The sequence below is a fragment of the Uloborus diversus genome, chromosome 1 (assembly GCF_026930045.1).
Source record: "Uloborus diversus isolate 005 chromosome 1, Udiv.v.3.1, whole genome shotgun sequence".
Lineage (NCBI taxonomy): Eukaryota > Metazoa > Arthropoda > Arachnida > Araneae > Uloboridae > Uloborus > Uloborus diversus.
The window spans coordinates 211536507-211551268 of NC_072731.1; the positions used below are offsets into that span (position 1 = coordinate 211536507).

The 14762-nt window shown below is 33.2% G+C and overlaps 1 protein-coding gene across 1 annotated transcript; it reads left to right on the forward strand.

Moving 5' to 3' along the window:
- The first annotated feature begins 7479 nt into the window (after positions 1-7479).
- LOC129224687 (cuticle protein LPCP-23-like) lies at positions 7480-14215 on the forward strand. Its single transcript, XM_054859237.1, is given in 3 exon segments — positions 7480-7615; positions 13678-13893; positions 13895-14215. Coding segments are annotated over 3 exon segments (369 nt in total). The 5' UTR covers positions 7480-7603; the 3' UTR covers positions 14036-14215.
- The last annotated feature ends 547 nt before the right edge of the window (positions 14216-14762 follow it).

Consider the following 14762-nt stretch of genomic DNA (forward strand, 5'->3'; position numbering starts at 1 on the left):
GTGCCAAATGAAGTTTGAAAATTTTGGTCTTGAATACATTTGGCAGTAAAATCAATTGAAACAACATATTAATTTCTACCTATATAAAAGTAAAAATTTTCCTTTATATCCAGCTTTAAGTCATAAAAACGTACAGAATTATTTGTATACTTTCTAAAGAAAAGAATACGAGTGTAACTAAAAGAAAAATAGAAATGTAATAGAGATCATTTAGACGAATTCATCTGCTTGTGAACCCTTTTTCAGACTTATTTGACTAAATGAACAGAAAAAGATGTGCACAATCAATTATTGAAAGTAAAAATATATAAATATATTTCATAAGAAAATATTTTTTATTCATAAGAAGAAAGATATGCCCTAAGAATAATCGAGCTAATCAGTTACAGATACAAAGTAATGACTTCGTAGCACATAGTAAAGCAATGTTCGCAAGGTGCGAATTGCTGTGTACATAAAATACACGTATTTCTAACTGAAAATATAATTCTTCTCTGTTCGAAGACATAGAACAATGAAAAAAAAAACAGCCAAAGCGAAGCAGAAAATGATATTTTAAATTTGTATTCTGTATTGGGAAAAAAATAAACTGGTGGATGAAATTTTTCATTAAAGATGAAAATCAGAAAGATTGGAAAAAAGTCACAATTACCTCAAAGTATTGGTGAGGAACAAAACCACGGAAATTCTCGTGAATCTTGGCGGAAAAGATGTATGGTTTTTTAGTGAGAAATAGCCATTTCTAATTATAACCTTTTTTCTTTTTTGCGAACGAAAACTTAACATTTTCGAAGTCTCTGTAATTTTTTTCAACTTTTCAGCGTTAAAAACAATTTCTAGTTCTTTAGTTTTTTAAGTTAAAAAATTTTAAAATTTAGAATTTTTTGGAATTTAAAATTTTGAATTGTTCTTCAAAACATATTTTGAAATAAACCACAATAACAACAAAAAAGCTTATGGACATATTTTGCGTCAAACACTCTTTTAAATAAATTTCATGTAAAGCAAATCTAGAGTTCTTTGTTCCAGAATTCGGAACTCCAGCGCTCGAATACGCTACCTTGCGGTGATTTACAAAACTGCCGATGGAACTAAAACATTGCCACGTTTTAGTTCCATGTGTGTCTGTTGACGTAAACACAGGCAGTTTGTTCTGAGTATTTATTAACGCAATCGATGTGTCTTAGTTTGCTTTCAGCTACATAAATTAATTCGTCCCCTAAGAGTATTCTCGAGCTTCTCAAAATAATGTTAGTTTTCCTTATTTCTTTCAAAAAAGTATTAAATGGTGGACGCGTAAACAAGAAAACTCTGGATTAACAAAATTGGATAACGTTATACCAGGTAAAATTTTTTATTGTATGAATTTGTAAGAATATGAGTTTTTTTTAATCTTAAATTAATTTAACTAATCATATTTTACAGCAGCATTTAGTTGGAATGGACAGTATGCAAAATATTTTCTTGGATTTATTATCGTAGAACAAAATGAAAAATGTTTAACCTAGAAAGAATTTACTTTATTCCTTTTATTCTCAGCTGAAAGGTTTCGCCAAATTTGTTTAGGGTTATAATTTTGGTATTGTGCGAGCAAAGTAGCCTTGGCGAGATTTCGCGTTTTTAGTTAAACCATTTTTAATTTTTATCATGAGTGGAATAAAATGGTAGTAAGATTACAGAATTCGATAAGTGAAAGGAAATAATGGTCAATCAACTGAAAAGAAAACTACCACCATATATCCGTGAGAATTTTGTTGATGATTTGCATAACATGACACAATTAAATCGTAACTCAGAAATTAGAAAAATCGAAACAGAAAATTTTTAAATGAACCGATTCGGGAATTCGAGAGAAATAACTCAGCTACAAATTAAAAAAAAAAGCGCTAACCAAGCAAGGCAAAAAAGTATCATCTTCTTTCGATAACAATTTGTAATGTCACATTGAATTTTCTAGCATTAATTGTTATTCTTGTCAGGCCACAATTATTATTTAGTTTTATCAAGAATTGATAAATATCGAATTCAACATCGTGGAAATAGCTGCTTAGAACTACGAACTACGTAGTTTGCATTAATCTTTGACGTTTAGTAATGCTTCTTGAATTCTCATTTCTTTCTACGTGGGCCAGAATATCCACAAGACTTTGAAAATTAATTTTAAAAGAATAAAGCGAAAAAATCATACGTACGAACAAAAATCACAACACTTTTAGCATTTTCTTCGTTACCATGTGCGTTTGTTGTAGTTTTCAATTCCGCCATTAGACAGTGATTTCAGTGCCCCCTATAGTTCGTTGGAGTTGCGAATACTTATGCCTTAAATTTCGCCATCGGAACTAAATTGAAGATTTTTTGAATAATTCAAAATCAACGAAAAATAGTTTAAATATCAGAAATTGCATTTTGAAAATGAGGTGATCTTTCGAACAAAATAATTATTTCAATCGGACTATTCCCTCAAAAATTATTGCGGGGGGGGGGAGGAGAGACAGGCACATTCAAATTTTTTTAGTTTTCAGTGCTTAATTTCTCAAACAATTCATTTTTACATTTTTTCTCTTTATAGCTATAGCTTTACGCAACACTAAGCCAGTGATTCTTAACCTGTGGTTTGCGGACCACTAGTGGTACGCGGACAGCTAATGAAAACAAGCATTGGATTTGGGGGCAAAAATTAATATGTATGCACTTTTGGATTCATCTCATTTCATCTAATATAATTGTTAGGAAAATATTATTTCGATCGTATGTGGTCAGTTTAGGATTCGGAAGGTACCAAATGGCCTTTAGTTGTGAAAAGGTTGAAAACCCACTGCAGAAAGCCTTCTTTTATATCTATATTCAATCTTTTCAAAAACCACTTACCGGAATGTAGACAAAAAAAATTTTGATTTCAATTATGATGCTTTAAAATTCGAAAACGATTCTTTCGATTTCGATTAATTATTCTACGTAGGGGGAAGTAAAAATAATGCACTGTAGACTAAGCTATTCCATTTGATTTCAGTAAATATCTGTACATCATGCACAAAAATGATTCAAACTGGAGTCCCTGCAAGAAATTCGATAATGGGGTAGTTTCCAAAATTTTAAAAGTATTTTCTTACGAAAGAGCATGTTTAAAAACATAGGGTCTGACCATTTTTTAAATAATTTGCTTAAGTTTAATATTTTTAAAAAATTACTTAAATCGGTGCTCTTTCATTGTTAATGTTTTGTATCGATGCAATAACAAATGATGAAGTGCCATTCAATGTTGCCATTTTCAAAGAGCTAAATATTTAATTCACATCTTTACTCACGTGTATTGGCAACGATATGGTTGATAGTAAGCGTAGAGCGCAATTTTAATTCGCTTCTTGATCATCATAACATTGAAAAGCTGTAGAAAGATGCGGCAAAAATGCATCATTCGTGACGTCATCAAGACCACGCCTTGTTTGAAAAATCAGACATTTTAAAAAATTAACTAAAAAATAACTGTTGGGAAAATGAAAGCATTTTCTGGGCCTGTGTTATTATTTTTGCTTGTTCTATCAATTTCAGTGACTAAAAGTAGTACTTTTGACTGATGGAAACAACCCCATTCCAGTTGGAATTACAGGAGCGAAAAGAGTCGGAAAAGGAAGTTACAATCTGAAAGCGACGAGTGCATTTTTCCTCGTAAAACGAGAGCGCAGCCTTTTTGCTCCACATAAGAATCATCCATCAAGATAATAAACTGGAGAAATTTGCCTAGTGTTTGCAAAACAATGCCGTCCTCAGCAGCTCGACCTTAGAAGCAGACAAACGCTTCATTCATCAAAAAAAGCGATAAAAAGGGCGGCTACCGACATCTAAAATAAGCGAAAGGCGATGTCGTTAGACAAACCAGATTTTAGGCATCGGAACTGATTAACTGGAACCATTAAGCGGGGACTATCATTAGCGTGTTTGCGTTATTTATCTCTTGTAATTGAATACAAGCATTCTGTTGCATGAATTACGCAAAACATATTACAATTATGACATGTTAATTATGATTGACTTCAAGATCATGCGAAAATTATGATTTTGATGAATGAAGTTTTCTCTGGGAACGGGAGTTTCTGAACAGGGATAGTTGTTTCAAAATGTAGTTTCTGTCACATTTTTACCCTTTTTGAAACTAAATCCACAATACTTTACACTATTACATAATATTCATGACTGTGCCAATATTTAATTAAATTCCTTTTGATTTTTTTTTCTGCAACTGGGGGCTCTGCCCCCTGCTCGCTAACGCTCACCAACACCAGAAGATTGCTTCGCAATCTTATTTGATTCGCAAAGATTTAAATCGTCCGTTAGAAAGAAACAGGTTAAAAACGCATTATGAGCTCCCTTTGGATCAAAAAGCACCCCTTCCCCGAGTTTCAAAATAACTTGTACCAACTTGCAGAGAGCCGTAAGGGCTAAGGGGCTCCTGAGCATTGCAAAACTGCAGTTTTGTATATTCATGGTCTCAGTAATATATTATGCTCTTTAGCTCGGGGCTTGAATTGATTCCGTAGAAAGATTTTCCGTAGAAATCAACACCCTTAAAGTTTGTAAATAAGGGAAAGAAGAAACATGCGAATCAAAGAGGCGTAACTATGGCAAAGACAAATAAAACATCAATAATTTTAATGAAGATAAGGATTATTCAAACTTTTAACGGCTTGTAACTTTTTTTCCTTTGGAGATAGAAGCTAAGTTTTTCGAACATAGGTCGAGTTAGATCTGGAGTAAAAAAAGTTGGTGTAAAAAAAAAACCTGTAGGACAATTCCTTTGCTTTTTACTGATAGGTTTAATGAAGAAAGTATTGTCTAAATTTTAGCTAAGCCTAAAAAAGTTTGAGTTAAAACGCAAATAACTCCCGCCGTATTTAAGTTAAAGCATTAAAACAAATTGCGTAGAACGCAGAAAATTCTATCCTTTAAAACGATATATGATATTAATATGTGCAAGTAATTTTTCACCCCTTTAATAGGTAATAATAGGCATTTTACGCGAAATTTGAGCTTAAAAAATTAATTCCAAAAACACTAATTCGAATTTAAAAAATAAAACCCCAGGTGCACACCCCCGGGGCACGAAGTAATTTTGTAAAAAATTTCGAGGCTGTAGGTGCTATGGGGTCTCCTGGACGCACGTCCGCCACACACCTCCTTCCAGAATTTCTTCAAAACCTTACTTTTATTTACTACTAGCAAAAATACCCGGCGTTGCCTGGGTCAGTAATAATTGTGAGAAACAATTGCTACTTTCTTTCGTTTTCTGTTTTAACTGAAAGAACTCAAAACACACCGCTTTAACGTGATTAAAAATCGAGCTTCGTCCTTACTCATAAAAGTAAAATAGAAATAAGTATAAAGAACAAACGAGTATTCATTTAGAAACGAAAGCACGAATTGAAGCATGTAAAAATTTGAAGAATTTCCAAAATATGAACTAACAAAAACAAAGACCACTAAAAAAAACCGTGCGCTTTAATTAAATAGTACATACACACAAAAAGAAAAAGAAAACGCTATCTATGTTTTCCTAAGTGTGCAAAAAGTAGAGTTTCCAAATGATTAAATGACTTTAAACTTATGTTTACTCCGGAGAAATCTTGATTCAAGATTTTCATTATGATTACATTTAATATTGCTGTTGTAAGGCAACGAATTTTCGTAACAATGGGTTCTATATTTAAAACTTTAGTGGGGAAATTACATGACATTTACTGTTTTCCATCATAACGTTTTTAAACCAAGATTTTTAGGAATAAATTATAACCTTAGTCGCTCCCTGATAATGTAGTTATCTATGGTGAAAAAATGGTTGAAATCGGTCCAGTAATTTTGAAGATTACCCCGGATATACATACATACACACAGAAGTAGCCATTTGTGTATAAAGATGAGGATACAATTCCTAAGAAAGTAATAAATGTCATGCTTGCTCCGGAGAAGCATTGATTCAAAATTTTCATTATGATTACTTTTATTATTGCTGTTGCAAGGCAACAAATTTATGTAACAATAGGTTTTATATTTCATCATTTAATGGGGAAATTACATGACATTTACTTTTTTCCATCATAACGTTTTTTAACTAAGTTTTTTTAGGTAACTATAGCAGTATATAGATAAAGAGATAAGAAAGATATGTATATCAAGGGTTGCCTCAATTTATTTGAAATGCATTAACTTCTAAATTTTAAGTTGGGTCCAATTATACCGTTTTTGTGACTATTTTAAAATTCTGGAGGAAAAAGTTAAGAACTGTTTAAGTTCTAATATATTATTCAGAAAAAGAAAGAAAATTAAGAGTTTCTTATATCCCTTTTTTCTTATGCTTACTTACTATGTGGACTACTGTGTCCCCCAACGAATATTTTTAACGAGTCTCCACTGCTGTAATGTAATAAATACATCGCCACTACTGATTCCTTGTGAATTTTAGTGTTTGTAAGGTTTGCCTGCAGAGGACCACGAAAAAATGTTTGGCCTAAAACACCCACTCCCACCCCTCAGTGTGTATTGAAGATCAGAATTTGTAGCTCCATTTAAACACATAAGAAAAGAGAAGGATCAAGGCAAAAAATCACCCGAAAGCTAACCATACAATGGAGAGAGGCGAAAGTTTTGAACTTCCAAACGTGAATTTCTCATACTCTGGAAATATTGACATTTCGCCTTTCTTTTCTGTGCTCTTCAAGTGAAAGTATACAAATTGCTTCTAAATGTATCGTTGCAAAGGCAGGTACTAAGATAAGGGATCCACAAATGTCACGCTTTGAGGGAGAGAGAGATCATAATATCGTTACAGTTTGTGACAATTGGGAGGGAGGAAATAACAAGTGTGACACCACGTAGTTTCAAATGAGAATGTTTTTATGAAAAATAACGTAGCAGGTGACAAAAAGGGGAGAAGGAGTAAGATGAAGTGTGACACTTACTGACAAGGGATGTCCGAAAATGTTGATGAAAAGTGTGACAACATTTATGAGTAGCCTCTAAGTGGTATGCAATACTTTCGAATGATTAAATTACAAGTAATAAGTTAAATCAATTTAAGTACATTTTCCAAGAAGTTTGGTTTGCTATATCGGAGTTTTTCTTGTTATGTGAGTGTTACGTTACATACATCTACTTATCAAATGTATTGCTTAATTCCTCGCTCCCAATATCAAACCGCGCCTTCCATCCAAAAGTCGGAATCAAACATTCCATCGTCAATCCAAACAAGAAAGAAAAGTGAAAGCAGTTTGATTCCAGATTTGGGGGGGAAACCCGCCCACCGTTGTTCTACTAATGATCATCTTCGGAACAAAGACATAACGGACGGAGGGGATCCAGAAAGGGGTGGTCGCTGCCATCCCTACCTGAGAAAAGTTCTTGACCTCGTTCCGACGTCCGTCCTTGCCGCGCTTTTTAATGTTCCAAAAGTGTACGCCCTGCCATTTGACCTTCGATTCGCGTTCGATTACGTATTAGACAAATAGTTGGGATTGGTATATAAAGAGGTTCTTGCTCGCTGTATGGGTACCTTGCAGCTCTATCTAAAGCTTCTCTTGTCCGTCGAGAAAGAACGAAGTCAAAAATCTCCATCATGTACAAGTTGGTGAGTAGAGCATACAACTATATAAAACTATCTAAAAAAATTCATGTTGATTTTAAGTACTTTCAAAACTGCTTTCAGAAATCCGCCCCCCCCCCCCCCACTTCTTTTTTTTCTGCCTGCGAAATGAGTAAAAAACGGTTAGTTCAATAGGATACTTTATATTATTTGACCAGGTGTTATTACTGGCAAATCTCTTATCCAGTAAACAAAAAAAGTAATAAAATAAAATAAGGAGAGAATAATCTTATTGAAAGATTCATTATTTGTATCATTTAATGTTTATATAGGTAATAGTGTAGTTTGGTCTGTAACTTTGTATAAATGCATTTTGAGCCCGAGATGCAAATCATGACTTTTTTCGAAGAAGGATCTTCCTTTGACTGTAGTTAAAAGAAGTAAGTAAAAGTGAAAGTATGGGAGAACTTTCTCCTAAAAAGGCAAGAGCACTTTACCTTTAAAATAAAAATTATAATTTGAGTAAATAATAAATAAGTGCATGAAACTTGTTTAATTTTTTGGGGGGGGAAAAAGAGGGAAAGAGAAGAAAAAAAAACGAAATCGCTGCAAACGATTAAAAAAATATTTTTAAAAAAGGGCGGGAAGTAATATAGTTGAATAAATCCTGAAAAGTAGAATATTGAAAATTTTTATTCACAAACTTTCCTTAATATTGTAAAAGCATTCCAAGTGGGGTCCGTTCAATATCATGAAGTCGTGTACCAATTGAGTGGGCGACTTAAATTTAAAATGTAATAAATTTTATTTAATGATGATGATCAATGTATGAACTGTCCCCCTCTCGATACTTTTCTACCTGCTCTCACACTCCCTTTCACACCTTGTGGAGAAGCGCATCTGTGGATTCTAATAAATATTATACTCCTATAATAAATTTCGTCATGCTAATAAAGATTTTCTATCAACACATTTTGTTTTACATTCAGAAGAGAAATTTATTTATTCAGTTTCGCTTTACTAAACAAAATTTAATTTTATCCATCACCTTTAGGTTTTATGTTTTAAGAATGTTGCTCTGTAAGACTTTAAAGTCAAATTGACTTGAGCTAGGATTTGAGTAATTCTTTAAAGTGCGATAGATCTTACCTTTAAAAAAAATCACTTTTGATGGGTATGTATTGATTCCTTTTGAACATGAAGACTTACATTTTCTTAAGTTTTAAACAAGGTTCCTGTTGAAATTTAACATTGATGTAACGTTTTGTTCTTTTTTTTTTTATGTTTCATCGGATGTCCTGTACGTACTGCAAACCTAATTAACTTTCATCAATTAATGAGAAAATTTACAAAGTTATTTTTGAAATGTACAAGAGGCAGTCAGAAGCAAATGGATGTAAGTGGATATGGACATTTTCAAGTTTTGAGTAAAACGCGTTTAAAGTTGCGGTCCTAAGTAGGCTTTCATTGAGTTTTTTTTTTTTTTCCTAAATCATTCTATATAGCAGCAACTACCAGAGCTACTAGTACCAAGGAAGCTAGTACTACCTTTTGCTCTAAAGCAGAGGAAAGGTTTTCCTATCACTTGCACTGGTTATCTCCAATTTTTAAGTTTGTCACTAATATCCCATTGCTCCTCACTGCCTTTTGACCGAGGTATTTATCAAGCAATAACTTTCATTTATAGTACGGTACGTGCATAATGTACTGTATAGCTCTTGTAAGAGCGCAGAAAATATCAAAGTGTTACCTTTTCATTTCATTAATAAAAAGCTGATTTTCTTTAAAACTTGTTTTTTACCTCCCATTTTCACCATACATACAGTAATTAACTAAAATAGACCTTTTTCCGGAAATAAATCTAATTATCGGAATTTGTGACTATCTGAATAGGGTCCGATCTCAATTGATTCGAATTGGATTTTTACTGTATTTATAGAACTGAAGTTTTTCCGAAATGAACTTCAATTATGAAAATGTTAAATTCATTGCTTATAAATATTTGAGTTATCTACATTTGTTTACCTGTTCATTCCTTTTCCCCAAGTTTCAGCACCTATGTTCAAATATAGTTATTAAATTCGTTTTCAACGCTTTTCATTTGTTATGCAAAAAAATCTATCTTATATTGTTGAGCATTTCTAATTCTTTCACGCACTAAGAAAAATCACATTTTCAACCCCCTTTTTTTTAATGTTCCCTCAAAATCATATCTGAAACTGTATTAAGATTGATCTTCAAGCACAAATAATTCATTGAACGAACGACGAATCACTTGATTAATAAATGAATCGATTTGAATGAAATGTAAACAAATATGTTGCATTTAACGGAAAAAGCTTTGAACTCATTAAAAATGTCTTCTGATAATATTTGTGACTTATAATGTTGGAACATTGAACGAAGCTAAAATTTGTGCCCCCCTCCTCCAGAGTTTTCAACCGATTTGACACTTACGTATTTTGTTGAACTTCATACAAAAAGTTGGGGGCACAAAAAAATGTTCTGCCCACGAGAGAAACCAGCTGTCTTCTGTTAATTTTATCCTCCTGGTAAAACCTTTTTTTTTAAATGTATTTTTATTCTTTTTTTTATTATTTATTTTTTTAATGCTTTGACGTCAGATTCCTCTTAATTTCGAGTCTTACAGTTGGTGATTATTTTTTTTCTTATTGGGTAAATGAGTTTTAAGATCTTTCTTATCACACAGCACTAGTAAAAAGTTAATTTCTAATAGAAATAAATTTTCAATGAATTTGTAGTCATGTTGACCAGAAAAGAAAAGCCAACTGAGAATAACATAAATTCATATTAAAGCTGAGTCTGAAACATTGTGAGGAAGGAAAAAAAAGCGTACATTACTGCACACATTAATACAATGTTATGCAACAAATTCTCGTTTCAAGAACTATTTCTTTATTTTCTTACTTCTTCGTTTCGAGCTAGAAGTATTGTATTTTTGAAAGTAGAAAACAGAAACTAAAAATAAATGTTTTGATTTTTTTAACAAGAAATAGTCGTACCTTCACAGAACTGACGGTGCATCAGTGATAAACATTTTTACACATGTTTTGGGTATCATCGCCATTGCATATTAGATGTGAATAATAGAAATTTGTTTGATGTGGAAATGTGGAATACTTATTTATTTTATTATTGTTTGCCTTTAAATCTTTCCTCCAATGGCAGTTTAATTCAAAACAAAGGAGAAAAGTTTTAGAATTTCAGAAAACAAATCCGCTTTTACAACCAAAATGTGAACATTTGAGACCCTTAGATTCTTGCTTTAACAACTTATATAACATATTTGCATGATAGCATTTTACGCATTGAAGATGGAGCACAGAGTGGCGAAAAACTGCAGTCCATTTTTTTATTCATTTGGCTCCTTAAATCCGTAATTTATTATTTTTTTATGTTTTGTGGCTAAAGTATAAATATAGCAAAGAACAATTATTTAAAGTTGAAAACATGTGAAATAAATAAAATGTGCAAGTTTTCATGACATGTTTTTACCTGGAAAATCATCAAGAATTAACCTGAGTTAATAAAAAGTACATTCGAACAAACATTTAATAGACCTGACTACTTCATGAAAACGCAACATTATTTTCACAAAAAGCCTTCGTTCAACTCAAAATCAGAGGAAAATTATGTACATTAATTAATTCATAAAAACATAAATGTGTACTAACAGCTTGCTGTATTTCTTAATACTGCCGTGCTAAAAACAAAATTCGTATCTGCACTTTTTAACAAAACAGACTTATTGTCACTAAGTGGTTCTTTATGACCTAATTAAACGAAATGAAATGTTTTACATTCATTTGTTAGTTGGATTTCTTTTAATATGAAAAATTAGAATATGAATGAAATATATGGAACCGCTAAACTTTAAAAAAAGCAGTATCTCAGTTTAAGCTCGACTGCAGATACCACTTGTGTGCCTAGCACGGCAGAATATGTCGTCCATTGGTTTAAACACACTCAGATATATACCCAACGGGTAGCATTTAAGCATACGGTACTCGAATTTGGACATGTGAATAACATGCGCTCTTCATTGGTCGAATTGTCTGTCAATCAATCGCCTTTCGCTGGAAGTGATGCGAGATCGTTAAGTCCGAATGTAACCATCGTGTTATGGGCTGTTTATTTTTCATTTTTGAGAAATAAATTGTTTTGCTATCTTTTTCCGTTTCTCGAAAGCATAGTGGCCGCATTTTTGTTCTGATTTTAAAAAGAAGGTTATGTTTGAGTGGCAACTATTTTGTTGTTGACATTGTGGATTTCGGTTGCTTGCGATTCGAGTATGCTTCTTCATTATCTTTTTCTTTAATGAATTTTATGCATGGATTGGATCATTAAGAATATTCATTTTTATCTTATTATTCAATCATTGCTAAGGTGAAATTTGCTAGAAAATAATCTTATTATAATTGTTTTACAACGTTACTATGAATCGTTATACCAATTGAAACTCGAGTGATGCAATAACTAAAAGCAAAAACTTAAAAGAAACATTAAAAAGACGATGATTTAAAGGCCTGCAAAATAGCTCAGAAAAGTTATGTGGAATAGTTTGCTAGACATATCCTTTAAAGTATATTTAATCTCCGTTCACGCTGTCACAAACTTTCACGCTGATTTAAAGCTAGAATTGCGTCATCATTATGTGCTAGTAGGGGCTTGTGTGTATCCGCGTTTTGTATCAGTGAGGGCGGCTACAAGAGAGGCCATAGAGCATGCCCCCCCCCCCCCAATTGACCACAATACTATCCATCCTTTGTTGTTTAAATTTTTTATGTATAAAGTGTAAACAATTACAATAATTGATTCAATCCATGAATTATCTTGAGTTGTAAAGGTTGAAACTTTTTTTTTTTTAAATATGGTATGTGTTTTCTGAAATCCTGTGATTTGACGCAAATGAACCCGTTTTTAAAGTAAGTTCTGGTTTAGTTAAGCTTTGAAAAAAAAAAAAAAAGGTACGCAACCACAGATAAAAAAAATATTGAACAACCACCATGTTTAAAAAAATCTTTGAAAAAAAATCAAGGTATTCAAAGTTAAATTAAGTATTTTAAAAAAAGAACGAAGGAAAAAAAAAAACTTACCAGCAAACGAACTTTTGACCTAATGGGCATGAATATCTCGTGTTCCACTTAGTATTTGTTTTCTTTCAAAATTCTTGGACCCAAGTATCTATGTACACCGCGGACGTGACGATGCTTCTTATTAAGATCTTTTCGTCATTTTCTACAATAATATTGTGAAACTTAGCAGGTAGATGTTCGCTTTTTATTTTCATGGAGAACGAGAGCGCATCCATATCGGCCATCTCAGAACAACATGGCGCGCGTTTCAGCGGCGGCAGAGCGAGAGGCATTCAATTGACAGACGATTCGACCAATGAAGAGCGCGTGTTATTCACATGTCCAAACTCGAGTACCCTATGCTTAAATGCCAACGGGTATACGGTCTCAGTGAGCGTATTTGGAATACAGACTGCAAGTAAAATAAGTGTGAAATCTACTCCTGGAAAGCAGCAACTATAACAGTCCAGAAAGCACTATTTTTATTAAATTTCAAATAAGAAGCGAGTTAGGGTTTTATTTTGTTATTCAATGCGAAATATTTAACAGAAAGCTATAATTTCGCCCTTCCCGCTATTCACTTAGTAAAAAAGAGATAAATCCAAGATTTGACTACAGAACACATTTTGCTTAAACGGTTTGAGATGCACATTGTTCATTATAATAACGCATTATCACAGAACAGTACTAATTTGCTCTAACTACGTAAAATAAACTGCTTTGAGTCTCACTGAGGATCAAAAATATTTACAAAAATAAATGGAGTGATCACTCCAGCTTTATTCCAGAACAATGCAACAAAATACACGATTGACGGTCAATTTTTTGAACTGTGTGGGACTGCGAAAAGTGTTCAGAAAGTCAAATAGCATTGTTTCAACCAAAGACAGTTAGGGACTAGCAAATTGTTTTTCAGACCGTGAGTGTTTGTAAATTAGAGGTGCGCAAAAAAAAAGCATCAAAAAATAAGTACATATTTTTCTATTATTTATAACATGATTTTGTTTGCAGGTTGTTTTATTCGCTGCCCTGGCCATCTGTTCCGCCACAGTTGTAGTGCCCAGTGCCTACCACTACCTGGCTCCCCACTCCGCAGCCAAGGTAACCAAGGTCGAATGGGAACACAAGCCCATCAGCTACGTCGTCCCTGCTGTGGCACCCGTAGCACCCCTGGTCACTTACAGCCATGCTAAGACCCTCGTCCACCACGCCCCACTGCTCCACGCTGCCCCCCGTCGTCCACCATGCCCCTGCTCTGTTGCACGCCCCACTTGTGCACGCTCCAGTGGTGCATGCCGCTCCTCTTCTCCACGCCCCTGCCGTTGTCAGCAGCCACACTTCTACCACCCTCTTGCACAAGAAGGCCTAAGGTGGAAGAGACGACGATGATGATTGAGCAGCAAGCTATCTTGGCGGATGAGTCAAGATTCAACTTACGCGCATCAGATCACACGGAATGTTTTTCGGACTCGATTATGTGGTGAAGCGTTTGGTTCATGTTATTTACAACACACGAGTGATTCGTCTGAAATAAAACTTGACAAAAATATTTCTTTTTTCTTTTTTTCAATTATTTTTTATTGCTATCACAATTGATCCAAATTTCTTCATTCAATATAAAGATGAATGCATAAAAAAAGCTCTTACATGATCAACATTATGAAAATTAAGTCGAAAGGACATAGAACTTCCATTCAAAAGAACAGAAAACTATTTCAAACAATAGTTGATTGACAAATAAGTATGGTTCACTGGAATGCCAAACTTCGATTTAAAAAATAATGATAAATTCTTCTTTCTGAAAATATGAAGTTTTTGTGAACAAGAGTTGGAACCAGGCTACGAAACAGCTTTTTTTTTAATCTCTATGCACTATAGTTGATTGCTCTGTGTTTCTAAAAGTTTTAATTTTGCACACATTACATGCTAACTTTTCAGACTTCTCATTCGTACTGAATATCATTAGACCTCTAATAAGAAGTAATGTTATTAAAGTTAAACATTCATCACAAAAGAAAATATTATCTAGTAAGAAACAAACGAAATTTAACTACAAATGTTTAAAAAAAACTAATATAAAAGGAAGTCCATTTATT